This window comes from Enoplosus armatus, chromosome 6, assembly GCF_043641665.1.
Source record: "Enoplosus armatus isolate fEnoArm2 chromosome 6, fEnoArm2.hap1, whole genome shotgun sequence".
Lineage (NCBI taxonomy): Eukaryota > Metazoa > Chordata > Actinopteri > Centrarchiformes > Enoplosidae > Enoplosus > Enoplosus armatus.
Genome location: NC_092185.1, coordinates 11,323,073 through 11,341,647, shown reverse-complemented (window position 1 = coordinate 11,341,647; position 18,575 = coordinate 11,323,073). Strand labels below are relative to the sequence as shown.

The 18,575-nt window shown below is 39.2% G+C and overlaps 2 protein-coding genes across 2 annotated transcripts; one reads left to right on the top strand and one right to left on the bottom strand.

The window, feature by feature from the left end:
• Positions 1–410: 410 nt before the first annotated feature.
• ca12 (carbonic anhydrase XII) lies at positions 411–13,512 on the bottom strand. Its single transcript, XM_070907950.1, has 11 exons — positions 13,449–13,512; positions 13,046–13,066; positions 10,177–10,356; positions 8,834–8,976; positions 6,367–6,462; positions 6,220–6,283; positions 5,886–6,043; positions 5,578–5,704; positions 2,460–2,483; positions 1,887–1,971; positions 411–489 (listed from the first exon to the last, which is right to left on the bottom strand). Exons 1-11 carry the CDS (start codon positions 13,510–13,512, stop codon positions 411–413), a joined length of 1,041 nt encoding a protein of 346 aa, XP_070764051.1.
• Positions 13,513–15,389: 1,877 nt separating this feature from the next.
• LOC139286016 (inter-alpha-trypsin inhibitor) lies at positions 15,390–18,238 on the top strand. Its single transcript, XM_070906667.1, has 6 exons — positions 15,390–15,456; positions 16,536–16,727; positions 17,431–17,607; positions 17,775–17,819; positions 17,969–18,047; positions 18,148–18,238. Exons 1-6 carry the CDS (start codon positions 15,390–15,392, stop codon positions 18,236–18,238), a joined length of 651 nt encoding a protein of 216 aa, XP_070762768.1.
• Positions 18,239–18,575: the final 337 nt, after the last annotated feature.

Genomic DNA, 18,575 nt, shown 5'->3' with positions numbered 1-18,575 from the left:
GGAAGCTTCTGTGTGGAGCCCTCCTTAAGAAACTCACCACATCACATCAGATAAATAAAGGGGGATTAGAGAGGACAGCTGTTCCTCTTGCTCTAGGGAAGTAGTCATACAGCATGAAAAACACCCTTTTAAATGTCCAGCATGCAGGCCTACCATGTTCTGCCTGCCACAACACAGCAAAGGAAGTCCAGACTGTGGCTTGAGAAAAAAATAGTGCTTCCCAAAACCCCACAGCTGCATGCAAACTTTAACATGTGATCTATGTAAAACTTTCATGCTCGCACAAATGTCCAAACTGATCCATAGGACGATTTTTACAAATACAGAATGAGTGATGCAGAAGGACAACGGCCTCATTGTCGTGTTGAAATTTCATCGAGTTCCTTTGAGGTGACATCCCGAACAATGAGCTATACTCTTGAGCCGTACTCGTCGCTCTCTCCAGTGTTGTATCCAACACCTTTGCTTTTGTCCTGTTCAGCAGCAGCTCTAAGGAATGAAAGAACCATAATGCTTTCAGAATTTGATTATATCTCTAATTACATGCAATTTGCAGTCTTAAATGAAGCGCTGTCCCTTAAGCTGTAGATTTCATGGCCATCAAGTATCTCTTGCTGAGGTTTGTTTTAACAAGATTGTTATTTAGTCCCATGATGTATGAGCAAGATGTTGTAGGGCTTTATCCACATTTTCCACGACAGTTTCCCTTCACTCAGGAGGCTAGCCATGTATAAACAGAGATTTTTTTGGTGTAAGGAAACGTACAATAATTACTTTGGAAGCTGGAAGAACGAGAATGAGAACATTTGAGGATAAGAGGAACATTTGACACTGTTTAATGCAGAAAGTCTGCCACCAGCCCATCTGTGATGAGACTGTCACTGAGCCTTACACCTCCAAAAGCGGATTGTACATCATTAGCATGAAGAAATGAAAGAGGAGAAGTGATAACCGCTGATGAGTAGACAGCTTCAAAGCACATTTTATCACTGGAGTGCCTCTTATTTACATATTATATCTCGATGACATTTTCCTTTTCCTCATATGTATTTTTGAAAGCAGAAGGATTTATTGAAATGAGTGATTTATGATGTCTCTTCATTCTCGTAGCTGTATTTATGTGTGAGATTTGGTCATTTCATCATTAAAATCCCTACAAAAAATCAAATGTTTGAAATCGCTCTAAAATATTACATTACTATTTTCAGTTTCTGTCCCCACGTAGAGAGAAAGTCTGTCTTACATCTAAAATGTTGTAATTTTCTAAACTTTCTGCTTTCAGCCATTGCAGTTTTACATAATATATCTATTTCCCCCTGAATGTAGAAGTTATTATGGTTATAACACACCAAAGGTTCCTCTATGGATTCAGTTCCTCACATACTAAAACCTTAAGAGATTAGCAGGTGTATCATCTTACTTGTTTAGTTGCTGTAAAAATCAAACATTGTCATTCATATAATGTTTGCCGCTTTAACTATACGAGTTAGTTGTAACTATTACACTTTCTTCCAAAGCTAGTGTTCTTAAATTTAAAAAGGTAGCTCTCAAATGTATTCTCAACTATGTACCACAAAAAATCACTGCAAATGCAAACCCAAGAAAATATTCTCCAGGGTACAACTCCTCTTTTATAGAAAACCACAATTATACAAAATGGGCTCATAATTTATGCGACCTCAGTCTGCCGAGGGTGACTAAGAGCAGCACAAGTGGGTGTACATTCCCAAAAATCCAAACTAATGAGGACACAACCCCTATAAAGTCTTTGATCCTTTAAAAAAAAATAACTCTGACCCTGGTTGTTTGGGTCAAGTACGGTCAACCATTCTCTTGAAATACAACATAATTCTGGTCTTGTTTCGTTATTTTTGACCATTGCTTACCTTTTTTGCCTTAATAGGCAACACACTAAAGAAACAATGAGAACAAGTCCCAGTGCAGAGCCCACCAGTATGGGAACCAGTAAACCTGCAGAGCATGAAGCAACATAAGCAGAATGGATTATGTGATAATTAAGGTATTGCACTCTTTTTCTCCACGTTTTCCTTTGGTATGTGGGACAGTATCTGTGCTTGTGTGTGTAGTTTAAAGATTTCAAAGTGGAAATAAATTATTGAAAATTAAAACAATCAAACAATTAAAGCATTCACTTGTTTTAGTAGTATTAGAAAGATTTGTTATGTTGTTATTCTACACTAATGTATCACATGACAGTTTGGTCATCAATAAGCTTAAAATTTGAAGCCATGATTTTTAAATTAATTATTCTTTTCCTTTATAAACCAGTTATCTGAGTTAAAATCAGACTCTCTGTCTTGAAAGGTCATTTTAGCTCTTATGTGGCTTATCTGTTCAAACCTCACATGAGATGTTAGTGGCCTACAAAGGGAGGATCGAAGCTTATGACACTGAAGACGACATACATCAAGAAGGAAAAATATACAAAAGCAACATACCAGTGTTTATCCAAGATAGGTCAGCTGAGGCACAGTGAAAAAGAGAGAAAAGAAGAGATGAAATTCATAGAGGAACAGACACCTCAGATATGGTGCCATCCGAGGAAAAAAAGTGTTAAAGTGTTTCATGACAGATAAAACAAAGAAAACAAATCATGAATTTAATGTCTTTTATGTAAGACTTTTGTTGACACAAGCTGACAGTATAGACTCACTCACGTTTAGGCATGATGCAGAAAAGTTTTATCCTCATTTGATCTCAACATTCTGCTCTTGGCCAATCTACCCTGTCTGTTGTAATATGATATCAGTAAAATCATCTGAGTCATCTAGCCAATGCTAAGTCATTCCTGGATTGGTAATGTTGTCTAGTACACACAATTTTGTGACAATTTTTTTTTGACAATTTTGAATTTCCATATAAGCAGAATTAAGTATTATGGTATAACCCAAAATGTGATGTCCACGCATGTGGATGCCAGGTCTTAGGAGGTTAAACACTTTTAAGTCTTTAATGAATACAATAGTAGCACAAATCATGTCGCATATTAAATTAATGTAAGTCACTGCAAGTGATAGTGGGGGCTTTACATAAATAAAAAAAGTTTAGGGCATTTATGGCATATGGAGATTTTCAACCAAGAGTCATTCCCAACATTTTGATTCACACATGCTTGCTTTACTCCTTAGTTGAGTTTTTTCTTCAAAACCATTAAAGCTCCACCAGGGTCCTGTACAGCATAAGTAAAAGAAACAACACAGTGTATTTCCCCCATTTCCTCCTGGCTACACAGACAGAATGTAAACTGTGTACATCAGTTGTTAACAGCAAATACAACCGCTTCTCTGAGTTCTACCTCTCGCACAGCTCAGAATGGTATTGTCTTTACACATATTATTATTATGTTTAAATGAAACAGTCTATTTCAAGGCAGTTTCGCACCGTTTTGTTCAGTGTATGCTGACAGCCCCATGTGTTCCTGAAAAAGACTACACGTATAATAATAATAATAACAACAGTTATGCAAGTTTATAGTGAAAGGTGCAAATGCAGTAGGGAAAAAATTTGCCATATGCGCTTTGTGTAAAATGCTTTTATTGAAAATAGTTCCCTATGTACACTAACTGTTTCCTTACGTATTGTAAAAAAAAATGTAACAGAAGAACAAATTGTAACAGAAGACAGAGGTTTTAAGCTCTTGCAAATGCTTTTGGTTTAGCTGCATCTCTACATTGTGCAATACAGTAATTACTAGCATAGCTCCACAATTCCCATACTATAGAACTGAACTTGGCGTACAGTATAACCCTATAAATATTCTTTGACATACATTTTATGTACTACGTGTGGCTTGATGCATATGGATTTCCATGCATGAAATACGTGCTTTGTAGTAGTATGTTTTAAAGCATTGTATTGTAAGGCGTGCAGACAGACCTAAAGCCCATTGTGAAAAAGTAAATGTTTCTCATTTATGTATTTTATGACAAAAAAGCTACATATTGAGTTTGGTTTAATGTTTCAGAATCTGCTTACAGTACTGAGAACAGTCACTGGTGAAGACTGGTTGTGCATAGGCATGTGTTTGCAAAAACAATAACGACTGTAAATTATCTCATACTACAGTGTTTTTCTGATAGAAATCGTAGTATAATTATGTGCACACAGTGGAAAGAATAATTTAATATTAAATACATTTGTGAGAAAGTTTGGTCATACGAATGCAAAGCGTGGCTTAAGTCTTTCATTATGGGACATACAACTGATGTGACATAATGTGAGTCTCAACTATGTCAGGAATCCCTCTAGTCTTCCCACTCCATTGGCAAAAGCCAAGGATGTGGATAAGCCTGGGTGTGTGGATTCCTGGGAACAGTAGCAGGAGGGGGACCGCGATACTTTGTCACTGGCACACTTTGCTTGATTGTTGGTGAAGTCTTCGGATTCATCAGGGCTTTTGTCAGAGAGTAATCTAACTCAGAAGCCTCGTCTGTTGGCCGTCCACGGAGAATATTTCTGATAGTGGGCAGGGCTAAGTCTGACTTACAGTCCAGGTAGCTCTTGAGGTTGAGCTCAGGGAAAACTGCATCTCTGAGAGCCTGACCCAGCTGGATCTCAGTGTGGGACTGTTTGAGTTGCTGGTAAACCTTTTGCTCTAGCGAAGTGAAGCACAGTGCGGCATCAGCCAGCCCTAATTTCCCCACAGAGTGGTCGGTCTGGCTCTTCTTCCACAGGGATGGTTTCAGTGTTTGCTGTTTGGATTTGGCCAGAGTCTCTCTCTGCTCTTCCTTGAGGTCTTTCTTCTTACCAGCATGGAGCTTCTCTGAGCCACTTGGTAGGAGCTGATAGAGCCCTTCATCAGCCAGGTCCGCTAGGTCGCCAACCAGCAGCTGCTTAACGATTTGCTTCCTCGTGAGCGGAGATGTGACTGTAAGAATACCCTGCAGTCCTCTGCCTGCATCAGACACACAGCCAATCATAGCTTGTTAAACATCCCAGCCTGTGGGATATTCGTTGGCACGACACAGGCCTTCGCGCCCAGCATGCAACAGCCCTGCCTGTAGTGATAAACTAAAAGCACAAGCCATCGCCTGCTAAATGCTGCTCATGAAAGCTAATAGCAGAAGATTCCACACTGCCATGTCAAAACACATGTGCCATTAGAAAAGCATAGCACTGAGAGGGAAGCTTTGAAAATGAGGAAAACATGCACATTCATACCACACTATATGGACTTAAATACCATACAGTGTGGTCAACCAGCCAACCACATAAATGTAAGCCTTTAAAGACAAATTTAAGGGCTGCAGACTCTCAGTATGTCAGAGGGATGGTCATTTGTTGTGTCCTAAAAGATGGCCTACTTCCCAACAAGCTCATCAAAGTCAATCAGCTTTAAAGATGGTTAAGAAAGACATCAACGCGAAAGCTCAACCACAAGCAGGTGATAGCTTACAAGTGTGACATCTCTGTGCTTTGCAGAAGAAAACATGTCCATACATCATTCAAACCTGTCCTTTGGGCATTTTTAAAGCAGCGCAGTGGCCATGTCATTTATGTGACCTTTGCACTCATGCTCCAACAATAAAGCAAGCTTATTTTGAAGACCATACTTACCCTCCTTAAAAGATACCAACACAACTCGGCTGTCAGCGGGCTGTGGTTTCCTGAAGTTGCCATTCAGAGGCACAGGGGCTGAGTCCTGGGCATGGGTGGAGTAGAGGGACGTTGCCAGGGCCAGAAACTAAGAAGACACAACAAAAACAAAAGCATGTTACGCAAAGAGATTTTTCCACACCAATTAAGGTTAAATAAAAGCTGCAGACCATATTAAAATGTCTGAAAAATCTATTTAACGTCAGTTTAACGTTGGCTTATTTATCCTAATATCAAATCTGCTTAAAAATTGAATGCTGACGGAGCACCTGTTTGCGAGATATTGTTACATGATTCCTGAACAATGTCCACAGGACACTGGGATAGCACGGAGGAGTTGTCAGTGACCCGTCGTAGCGATAATACTCATCCAAACGTGCTGGCAGCAGTGCTCTGATGTTGAAACCAGGAACCTGCACTTTTTGATCTGCAAGTTAAAATAAAAACAGAAGTAATTTGTAACTGCTGAAACAAGTTTTGACCCCAAACACGGAAAACAATTTACCAATGCTCTTATTGAAACAGTGTATGTTAAATGACCAAGGTAGCAGACATTGTTCACCACTCATACTTATATTCAGAATATAATCACTTAAGACTCACCCCTGTATTTGATACCATTGATGAACTTCAGAAACTGTTCAAAGGCCGGATTGAACTCTCCAATCTGTATGACAAACATATTTAGATGGTTCTGTTGCTCCACAGAAACCCCACCCATCCCACCCCAGAGAGTCCACAACGTCTCACCTCAATCAGGACGCCCAGCACAGCCAGGCCATCAGATTTGTCTATAGCCGTGGACATACTGGGATACTTGTCTGAATTATAGTGTACTACATGCATCTGTGAGAGAAAAGAGAAAGAAGTCAACACCCTGAGGAACAAACAAAACAAAAATAGCATGTAGTTGCAAGTAGTCAAAACCTTGAGATGATTGGTTGTCAAATCAAAGTAAGCAGTAACGTAGACGTCAGATATGTTGGAGAGAGTGTGGATCATTATTTGGAAACGTCAGAAACAATTTGGAAAATAATTTGTAAAGTGCTATAACAGATATTAGGATATAAGGACCCTATGAGGTGTGAGGTACTTTATCTCTGAAGAAAGTATAAAGGGAAGCGACACATATTTTAATAGCAAGTATTAAAGAAAACAGAGGAAATAGTAAATAGGAAATAAATGTGTATGCATTTTCCAAACACTTTCTTTTGATACTGTTTTTTCCAATCTTGTAAATCTCTTGCCAATAAAGATAGAAAATAGAATGACTTGTCTTACTACATTTTCTTTGTAGTAGTGCAGTAGTTTCAGGGAGCATGCAGAAGAGATTGTTATACCATCTCACCTCGTTAGATTTCTTTTAGGTTTTCTTTCTTTAAAAGCAAATTTGCTGCTAACTGTTGTCACTAATGGTTATATGTGTTCTATTCGATTTGTGAGATTTGTTATAGTAGGTAGTCTATTAAAGCACATAAATAACAGACTGTCACTTGTTTTGGCAGTGATGTTGTGTTGTGTATTCGGTGCAACACAAAGGCATCTTAGTCATTCTGGCCAAACATGACGCAATTGTATTTACCGGCTTTGTTCTGTCTTGGGAATTAAGGTGGGCATTTGCACTATTTCTGGGAAATGTTCAATTTCCCATCATTCCATCCCTCCGAAACAACATGTCATCAAGAAACTGTGGTTCTGGAGTCTGGACAGACTTGAAAAGATGCATGTTCTCAACGTGTCCACTCAGAGAGTCAGGTCAAACCACAGCACCTTATATGTGGCCGTGCTGCAGCTGGGGCATGGTCACATAAAAGCACACAGGTTGTAACCATTTCAGCCTCTACCCACTGTAATTCAAATGATACCAAATTATATTAAGAAAAAAAGTATCCTATTTTGGTTTATATCATAAAAGAGACTCTTACTTTAAAACTGTCTGCTTTACTTGAAGCACGAAAGTAAATAGAGCAAACTAGTGTGTGAAAACTGCTTACAGGGCTTGACACGTTAAATAGCACAGACAGCCACTCCTTACCAGAGGTGGTTGAAAACCAAAGCATATAATAGTCTGGTACTCTAATCCCCTGAAACCCTGCAGAAATAAGACACGCTGTCATACTGTACATATTGAGGTTGGCTGAAATTATGTCTTTGCCTTTAAGTGTGTGCAACTAAGTCATAAAATATGATAATGTGATAGATAAAGGGATGATTTATGTTGAAAAAACAACTATGACCTTAACTGTCCTCTCTTTATAATCTCAGCAGTTGAGAGTTTAAAGACTCACAAATTGTTTATTGTTAAAAACGTCTCAGTCTCGCCTCTAATGTGTTTTATACAAGCGTTCTATTGTACTTTATAGTCAATTACACAATAAAAGTGGAAGATGCCCAATAAGCTTTTTCTGAAACGGTCTGACTGGCGAGTAGATGTCAACTGAATGTCTGCCACAGTGTCAAGAAACTTGAATAGTAATATGCAGATGCTGAGTTTTTGAGTGTTTCTTCAGCTTGAGCAGCTTCTATATAGGCTTTGAAGGGAGTCAGTGGCTCTGATCCCTCTGACGGTCAAATAGTATTAAATCATTTGTCTGGTGCCAGAGATGCTGTCGCCTGATGCTGCGGGTGAGTGAAAGACTTATTTAAATGAATGGACTTTCATGAAGAATTCATTAACCTCTTACTGAAATACTTTGATCTTTTATTTAGGCAAAAGTAGCAATACTGCAGTATAAAAATACTTAATTAGTAATTAAGTATTATTAGAAAAATTTACTTTAGTTATTAAAAGTAAAAGCACTTTGTACTTTGCAGTACTGCAAAATGGCACCATTCAGATTGTTATATGTATCATACCATATATATGTTATAGATATATTATTACTTATGCATTAACTTGTAAGCAGCATTTTAATTTTATGAAGGTGGAGCTGATTCTAACAACTTTATATACTGTTGGGTGGTGTATTCTACAACAGTGCATCATATTCTATAAACTGTAGCTATTAACTATAACTGTCTGATACATATTGTAGAGTAAAAAGTACAACATTCATATAAAAGTATAAAGTAGCAAAAAATCAAAATACTCAAGTAAAATACATGTACCTCGAGATCGTACTTAGGTACAGTACTAAAGTAAATGTACCTAAATACTTTCCACCACTGTCTTTTACATCAATAGTGTGTAGTAAGAAGTGCTGCTTCCTTTGTTTACCTCTGCTGCATACTGTTTACTGTTCACTGTGTGTTCAGAGCCTGCAGGTCTGCTGGAGGAGCCCCAGTGGAAATGGAGTTGAGCTGCAGTGTAACGATGAGGCAGGCTGGAGATGTACATCTTAGAGGGCAGTGATATTTGTACTGCGGATCAAGAGACATGAAACCCCATCACACATAAGAGAGCAGGGTAGGGGTTACTTCGGTTAACATCAGCGGCTCAAGAAACATCAACTTTAACTTGATCCAAACTGAGGAAGTCAGCGTGGCTCGCTCTGTGTCCTTTTTTTGCAAAAGCCGTGCAGCTACGTTGAAGATACTTCATGGAGTGGAGGGCGCTTTCCACATGTCTGTCAGTGCATGACGAATGTTTACAAGTGAAAAACCTCTGTCAGCTTATTTCAGACACACGTCACACTGATGTTGTAATGCCACTCAGCTTGTGGCATTGAGGCCCATCAGGCATGCACACATAAGCATTTGTCTGGTCTTTGCATTCTGTCAGTGGCTCATAGTTTACTTACATCAATATTACAGCACACTGAATCATCACCGACACAGGGCAGACATTACTTGCATGTTTGGCACTACAGAGTTTGTTACTGACATTGTGTAAGTAACATGTAAGACACAAGCGACACCGGCTCAGCAGCATGCTGTTTAGTGCCACAGTTAACCTCACTTTTCTCCGACTGAAACAGATTCTTATCTTCAAACGAGGCAGAATGATTCAACAAACTATAATTTTCATCTGCCTAAGTCATCAAAATATTTTATTCTGTGGCACACAGGCATGGTTGTATATTTTCTGATTGCTATATTTAGCAATCAAATTCAAGACTGTGTTGTAAATAGATATCGGACATTAACTTGAAGCTGGTTTCTTTTGTTAAGATGCATCAGACCCAGTAGAGGCAGAGCAGATGACTAATCTTGGCTCATATTTTCCCAGACTAAACGTGGAGCTCTTTCTTTCGGTGAAAGGACAGCTAAGATAATAAGAGAGTGATTATGGAAAATTGCTGTGGCAGATGTAGAAAGATCCACGTATCATTTTCTTTAGGATGCCCCAGAAATTAGGTCTCTACAGCAAGAACAGACTCCTCCACGTTCATGTGGAACCATTTCTAATGAATGACTAAAGCGTCACTTATATATCAAGAATTTCTAGATCTCAAGACAAACAAAACGTAGTGTGTACTTTATCTGTTTTTAAATATTTGCTTATTTGATCCATAATTTCATTACCTGTGATGAAATGAGTTTAAAATACACATTAACTTGTACGTTCTGTAGGCTACCTTAATGTGTATTTTGTCGATAACAATGATGATTTATACTCACCAGAGTGTCCATTATTTCCAAGAGTAAGCTGCTCATAGGGCGACAAGTTGTAGTTTTGAACCTCAATTGGACGTAAAGTTGGGTCGAACCTCAGCAGCTCTGGTTTGACGTCTATTGGAGACTGGAAAGCTCCCCCACAATATGGATAATGCTTGGACCAGTGGTGCTGTCCCTCTGGCCCTGCAACAGTGTCAATGTAAATTATTACCAATAAAACCCCTTTGGGAGATATCTGCACCTTAATGTAGCCCAAATTAACTTTGTTAATATGCTGTGCTGTGGCACTACACATATTCTGAGTCAGCCAAATAGTGTATTTCACCTCAGATCGCTAGAAGGGATACATTGCATGTCTTTTCATATGTTAAACTGTTCCATTTTAAAGGGCAAGAGAGCAAAGCGTGCCCCAGTGTGAAGTTGAATAGGGGATGGCTACAAAGATGGCCAGGGTGTGTCCATTTTTATCTGTAATCAAAGTGGAGTATTATTTTCTGTGCACAAGGCAGCATGGGAGAGGCCCGTGGCTTCGCTCTTGGCCCTTTCTAAAGCAGCGAGAGTGAGAACCACGCAGTTGTTTGCGGGGGGAGAGCCAGTGAGAACGCTGTCTCTCTCCAAATGAGAGGTTTCTATAAAGCACAGGACACTGAAAATGGCCACATTTGCAGATCAAGTCATGCAGTTTACAGAGTGAACTCAGCTGCATGAGGGTGTCTCTCAATAAGAGGCACACTGATATAATACAAGAGGGAGAAAATATTAATAAGAAATGTTGCAGAAGAAAATCAGGAAGCTCTTGATTGCTGATATTTTCATTCAGTGTGTCAAAAGTGTCAGGATCCATACTGAGCTTTTCAAACATGATGCTCGGTATATGGTGAATGGACCCTATCAAATCCATGAAGGGCCCTGAATGCGCCAATGCTCTCATCATTTCTGCATACTTGCCACTAATTCATTCATTCATCTGCCCAGAATTAATCTAAAGATCCACCATTCACCACATGCCAGATGACTGTGGTTAAATATGAATGATGCAGCATGAAGCCTGCCCCCACCCAGACTGTCAGTTCCCAGACAAATGTGGATTGATTGTACAAGACATGCCAAAAGGCATCCAGTGAAGCTGTGAAATCACTGAATACTTGTTTGAAGCAAAACTCAAAGTTCATTCTAGGCAAACCCTCCTCATAAGAAAAAAGAAAGTTACTCTTATGGCTATAATTACTCAGTGTCCACTTCATTTGCTGTTTTAATTAGACCCAGTCTGCCCTTTAATAATGGCCTTCAGTGGCCTTTGGTGGCCCCTTGGCAGTCCTTGGTAGAACATACATCACTGTGGGTAATTTCTAAAAGCATGGGGCCTTTCCTATGTAAAATAAATGTTAAAAAAGAAGATTTATATAAGATTTTCTGTAAAGTAAACTGTCATCATCACCATCATTTATTACTCCCGTGTTAAGGTTCACTGTTTTGTCCTCTGCCAGAGGGTGGAGTGTTGAGGTGGAGATGAATCCTATGACTCAGCTGTGGCCCCGTCAACAGAAAGTGCTACCAGCCCTCCAGACTTTTGACTGCCATGACAAGGCCTCTTGAAGGTTTGACTGTAACTGAGGATGAAATCCACCACGCTGCACTTCAGAGGAGGCCAGAGGGTTTTCTTCTTTTTTTTCTTCTTTTTTTTCTAATATTACATTACATTTCTTCTGTGGTCACCACAAACCTTTCTACTTTGACTCCTAGTTAATTTGTTATCATTAAAATAGCACAGGTTCTGATTGTTAAGTTCTGATTAAGTGTAATGCACTGTATGCATTTTTGGAAGTGTTTACATGTACACATGTACATGACTTTGGCCAGGTACAGCACAGAGTGAATCCCCATTTATTTTGTTAAGGTATTAGCTGTACTGACACATGAATTAGAAATGATCCCAATCTAATTTTCGTTTGTTTGTTTAGGTGTTGTTTTTCAAATTTCCACACGAACAGCTGTGTGACCAGGATCCACAAAGGGCCATTTGCTCCCATTAATGCCAAGCCAATGCTATAATTAAAAACAGAGTGGATCAGCCTCTCTCAGAGGTCAGAATTAAGCAAGTATAACTTCCTCTAACTATAATTATTTGACCATAAATGACAGTGCAGAGACGTGGCCTTTTTCTTGTTCATCCCCGATGTGCCTGTGTGAAAGAATTTGCACACTATGAAGTTATCTTAAAAAGAGGAACTGGGTTTGACCAATAATTTTAGTAGTCAAAACTGTGTTTAATATTTGTTAATTTGTTTAATAATTGTTAAGAAAAACCATATTACACTGAATTTCTTCACCTGCCTACTTGTTAGTTTTAACATTTAGTCCCTGAATGCAACAGACTTTTGAGAAGCAGTGACACAATGACAAGAGGTCATGCTCTGAGCACAGTTTATGTAAGAGATAGTCATGGTTCACAAAGTCCCTGACCATAGTCCTTAAGGCATGAGACACAGGCAGTCAGCCACTTATGAAATGTTGCAATTGCAGAGTCTGTAATGAACTCTGAATGAATTACATGAGGTGACAGGGGGGCGGACGGTTGTCTTTGGAGGTCAAAGAGGGTTTTTTTTCCCTCTTGATCACAAAGCACTGCATCCAATACTGTTATCACCAAACAAGACTCTGAATCAGTTATTGCTTATCAGAGAGTTGCATCAGATTGAATTCTAACACTCAGTTGGTTAAAGCTGGTTTAAGGGCAGAACACCACTGCGAGTGATCGAGACATAAAAGTGCGCATTGACTGGGATTGCAAATGCATCAAAGGAGAAAATTGAAAAAAGAAATATATCTACCCCTTTTATGATCTACTGTTGACATCAGACATCAGACTTACCGGTGTACGTCCATTTGGCACCTGAAACACACAGAAAAAATAGTTTGGTCCCACTGTACATTAAAATATATTACAATAATCTGACACACATGATGCAGCATTATACTCATTTTACAAATATTATTTGGAACAGCCATTCAATGTGTCAGTGTCAGAGACAAGTGGCATCATTTCATATCACACTCATTCCTCAGAGAGAGCATGAGCAGGTGGATGGAGACACCTGCCATGAAGCATCCTCTCTGCTCAAGACCCTGCAAGTGCTAAATGGCCCAAATATCCTGCTGTAGAGAAGACATTTTTCTTCTTCTTCTTCTTCTTCTTCTTAACACAAATCTCAAAGTGCATCCAAAGTAAATTTCCATCTTAACAGGCTACTTTTTTCACTCATCAAAGATCTTACCGTGCAGCACAGCGAGGAAAGTCAGCTGTAGTAGAACGATGGGTGTGAAGCTCAGGAAGTGCATCTTGATCCCCTCAGCCTTCCCTCAGTGTGGTAGCCTGATGTCAAGCCGGTGCAGAGCAGGAGCTTGGAGCGCCAGTGCGCCAGCCTTCAAACCGGCTTTTATATCCATGTTGTCAGCTTCATTGTAGCTCGCACTGACGTCAGAGCAACAACAAAACCAGCCTCCAGAGTCAGCTGGTCACCGGACAGTGACAGCTCCGCGGCGGCGACCGCATCCAAGCGAAGTCACTCATTTAGGTCTCGAGCTGCCGGCGGGCTGAAGGATGCGGGGAATGCTGAGCGGCATGCACGTGCCCCCCGGTGTTGCACAGAAATCTGCAACCGTGCAGTCATTGACGCTGGAGGTTCAAAAGGCAGATGGGTTGAGCAAATATTGACAGGTGAGGTGTGAGGGCTCTACGAGAAGGAACCTGCGCACTACTGGCAACCTGTTGGTGCCTCACTCTCAAAGCGTGTAACCCTATTGAAATACAATGGGGTCTCCATTTTTGCTGTCATAAAACAATATGATATTCATGAAGTGCACCCAGAGACTCTGGAGACAACACTGTAGCCTAAAATACATGTTAAATGGGGTTTCCCTTTGCCCACCTTTCTGCAAATTGATGTTTAATTGCTCTGGTGCCCACTGTCCAGGCATCATGAGGTACAAGGCAAAGAATAAAAAAACAGTGTAGCCTACACCTCATATATAAATAGTTCAAAATAATTACGTTCCTGACATATTCAGTCCTTTAATGTATTTTAAAGCCAACCTCCACTCAAAAATGTTCCAATTTTTACTTCACTTGATCATCACTGTGCATAATATAGAGTGCAGAGTATAGTTCACTACAAAACCGTGTTTGCCTTTAATCTCAATTCAAGAAGTGTGGTTTAATATGCAATTTACACAGTGTGATGTGGAGACTTGACACCTCCAGTGTTCCTACACTGAGTAGGAGACATATTGTGTCCAGCGGTTTAACTTTAAAAACAAAAAATATTCATATTTTTCAACAAGGGAAAAGGACATATACAACATACTGGACACAAATTATTATTCCATGCAGAGTTATATGAATATCTATCTATCTATCTATCTATCAACCAATCTATCTATCTATCTTACTTCATACTCTTTGAAGACATGACATCATTTCAAATTGTTTATGAAATATGTTTTTTTCTTTTACCTTGGTTCATGACGAGGATCCTCCCACACTAAAGATGAAAGTCTTCCACTGTGAGAATGGAAAGCTGACGTGAGTATGACAAAATAAGAGGATAGAGTAACTCCCTGAGGTAACTCTATGACAGGGGGATTTCAACTCACTAAAAATGCTCTCTAATCAAGCCTTCTGCAAAAGGTTGCATTTGCAGTCATTCAAGTTGCTTCAGTTAATCTCTGTTTTGATGCATAAGGTCTCAACATGCTCCATAAAATGACTAAAGTAACTACAGTGTAACTGCTCATCAATATGCTGACCTATGCCTCAGTCTGTATGTTGCTGATGTGTAGCAGGAATTGAGCAGCCCCTGAATGAGGCTTGGAAAACTCTGCACTTGGTGGCATTAAATATATAGACCCACTGACACAAAAATATGGAGATGTTTCAAACATAACACCCAATCATAGCAATACTATCACACGCTACTGCATTTTGATTGCAGTATATATGGAGCTGGTTAAACCCTAATGTAAAAAAATGGCAACCTCTTACCTATAAAGGTGATAAAAAGAGGAAGATGTCTATCCCTGCTGTTAACTTTAGTTTCAATTGGAGGTGTCACCATTAGGGAAATGTCGGTCCAAAGGTCTGTGATGACAACCCACTCCCACTGTAGTTTACAACCCTCACTCACTCCAGGCAAGACAGCACAAAGGCAAGCAGCAAGATGAAGCACCTGTTGTTTTTGGGGATTGCTTTTGCTGCATTCCACATCAGCCATTCGAATACTCCAGGTACATCAAACTGTTTTCCTCTTCAATTTCAGTTAATTTAAAACCGTACGATCAGTTTATAGACCCGAGGTTTACTTTTCGGAATAGGCCAGGCTAATAGCACATGGGCTAATCTTTGGTGAATAATGACAAATTGATGCTTTTTTAAAAACATAATTGCAAAAATATTGTGTTTTACATATATTGTGTATGATCGTCAATGTTTTTCACTTAAACGTAACGTTTTGGTTTCACTGAAACTGAATCAAGAAGATAAAGCTTCCCCTTTAGGCCTTTCAGAGCAACTGTAGACTGAATCATATACAGTATAAGAGTGACGCCTGCATATTTCAGTGTGATAAAGGGAGAAATAAATCATTCAGCTTGATCAGAAATCAATAGACTTGATGGAAAAAACTTGTTTCAGCTCATTATACAAGTCTAGACTGCATCTCTCAGCAGGATATAATTGTATTTTAATGTTCATGTTGTTACTTGCAACTGAAGCCAACAATGATTGTCATTAACTGTGGCCAAAAAAAGAAAAGATGGTATTTACTCTCCTGCAAATGTTATTTACAGACTGCTAACAATTGTGCTAAGCTGACTGGACATCTCCTTCCTCTATAATTCCAATCTTTTAAACACTGAGATCATTCCTGTCTGAGCATGATGAACTGAAACTATGTCAACCTGTAACTTAATCTCACATCACAACTGTGCAAATGTTTTTTGAGCATCCAGGAATAGCCAGTTAGTTAGTTAGTTTACCTTCAAAAATCAAGTGCATTTTGGGTGAAAAGTGTGGCCTTAAAAGAACCGTTTGAAACCACTTCCCTATGAAGGGCGGGAGGACTGAAAAAGTACCATACGTTACACTTTTTATTGCTGTCATAAAAAGAGGGAGTGGGTCTCTGGTGATGAGGTTAGTTAAACATTAGTTATGTTCATGATTTCTATTGAAACACCTATTGTACACTAACCATCGTACTCCGTAGCCAATAGTACTTCTGACTGAACTACTGTATATTGCGTTAAAACCAGAGCATCACCGTTTGCAAATAAAACGTATCTAACAGTGTATTCTTATCATCCAACAGAGTTCTGTCAATTTCCCCATAATGAAGGTGACGGTCCAAGCTTCACCTTTGCTCTGTATTATAATGCCGAAAGAGATCAGTGCAATCCTTTCATATACAAAGGCCAAGGAGGAAATGCCAACCGTTTTGTAAATGAAAGGGAGTGCATGAGAAACTGTTCCGCCAGAGCACAGGATGTCTACCCCATGGATGGTAAGATGATTTTATACACTAATAGTGAAAGGATTCATCTTCATTCACCTCTAACTCTGTTTTAAATATGCAAAATGTGTAATGCAACTTCAAAGACTGCCTAATAGTAGATGAGCCCAGTCTGAAAAAAAAAACTGTCCTTCCTGGCTGTTTTCTGAGGACTTTGGAACATGAACTGGCTAATGAGGTAGAGCTTTATGGCCTAAAGGTGCATGAAAGGAAACACTACATCATCATCAAGCCCACTCGATCGCAACTGAGAGAGAGACAGAGAGAGGCCTTCTTGAGATCTACCTCAAGCTGATTTTAGGCAGGATTCCTGCACATGTCTGAAGAGGAGCATGTTTATTATATGACCGCAAAATCTACACGTTATCAACGCCAATGCTATTTTGTGTGTCAACTTAATAGACCCAAATAAAGCAGAGTTTGACTTTTTCATACAGTTTTTTTTCACACGGAATTACTTTGTCTCTCCAGAGGCTGCAGGACAGACATGTGTCAGCATTAAGTATCAGCAATACGCCACCAAGTGGTGAAAGAGCAGGACTACTCATGACAGATGAAAGTGTGAATGAATACACTTGTGGCTCTTATAAATCATCTAATACTCTGCTGTATCAATAGCTGAGCAGTTTGTACATAATCACATCAGAGTTTTTACTAATAGTATTATTAATAAACTGATGTTTTCTCTTCACAGTCTCCCAAGCTTGCCACTTTAAAAAGGCCCAAGGTGAATGTGGTGGTCAGTTTTTGAGATACTACTATGATTCTGTCCACGACAAATGCAAGAAGTTCCTTTGGTCTGGATGCATCGGAAACGGAAACAGATTTTTCGACTTTGACAGCTGCAACGCCACCTGTGCTGGAATCCACGGTGAGCTCAAATCTCTCTCTCCTGTACCCAGTTTTCTGATAATTATATATGTTAAAAGATCAATACGCCAATGCATGTTTTAAAACGAATGAGTCAGTAATGATACTATCACAAATATGGTACTATGTGTTTTTTAACATGCTGATATTATTTGTTTTGGTTCTAAGATGATGGTGATGAAGAGGAGGAGGAGGAGCCAGACACTCCTATTGGTCTGTAGACACACAATATACTTTGAATTCTTTCTTATTTTAAATGTGATAATGTAAGCAGAACAGATCCCTGTTTTAGTTTGACTGGTTGATTTTAATCTATTTACATGAATCCTACTCATCTGTTTCACTGTTGTCCTCTTTAACAGCAATCATCTGTGGAGTTCTGCTTGCTGTCATTATTGCCGCAATCCTCATAACTGTGATCGTCTTGACAGTTCAATCAAAGTAAGACAAATTAAATAAAGAATGATTGTGAAGTACAACTTAAAAGCAGTAGCATTACAGTTGTGCTTTAAATATCTTAATATTTATTGTGCTTCTTTAGGAAAAAGGGCTCAGAGAAGAAGGCACCGGGGAAAAGTAGCGACATCCAGTCAGGCTCACCTCTTCAGGACCAGGGGATTGAAATGTCATAGAAAATCATTTCACCGCGTTAGCAACACCAGCTTGGTTTTGTATTATAACTCCACCAGTCTTGATATCGAACATATCAACTGATTATAACATTCGAGTTCAACTTAGATTTTTTTTACTGACATACGTAATAGCCATGACATTTTTTTTGTTTCACCTCTTCAACATATGTAGTGATGTTTCTTAAGGTTTTTTTTCCCCTAGGAGCTTTATGCTATACTTTCATTCAGCAATCAAAAACACAACTCTGATTAGTCTAAGTGAAATAAAAAGAAACCAGAGCTGAAACAATTAGACAACTAATAGTCGGTAGACAGAAAATTCATCAGCAACCATTCT

Bases quoted from the DNA above. Each gene is read 5' to 3' on its own strand.
- LOC139286016 (XM_070906667.1), top strand. From the start codon at position 15,390: ATGAAGCACCTGTTGTTTTTGGGGATTGCTTTTGCTGCATTCCACATC. The intron at 17,820-17,968 runs GTCTGTAGACAC...CCTCTTTAACAG, and splicing joins GGAGCCAGACACTCCTATTG to CAATCATCTGTGGAGTTCTG. The intron at 18,048-18,147 runs GTAAGACAAATT...GTGCTTCTTTAG, and splicing joins GTCTTGACAGTTCAATCAAA to GAAAAAGGGCTCAGAGAAGA.
- ca12 (XM_070907950.1), bottom strand. From the start codon at position 13,512: ATGCACTTCCTGAGCTTCACACCCATCGTTCTACTACAGCTGACTTTC. The intron at 6,284-6,366 runs GTGAGACGTTGT...TTTGTCATACAG, and splicing joins TGCTGGGCGTCCTGATTGAG to ATTGGAGAGTTCAATCCGGC. The intron at 6,044-6,219 runs GTGAGTCTTAAG...TTTAACTTGCAG, and splicing joins CAATGGTATCAAATACAGGG to ATCAAAAAGTGCAGGTTCCT.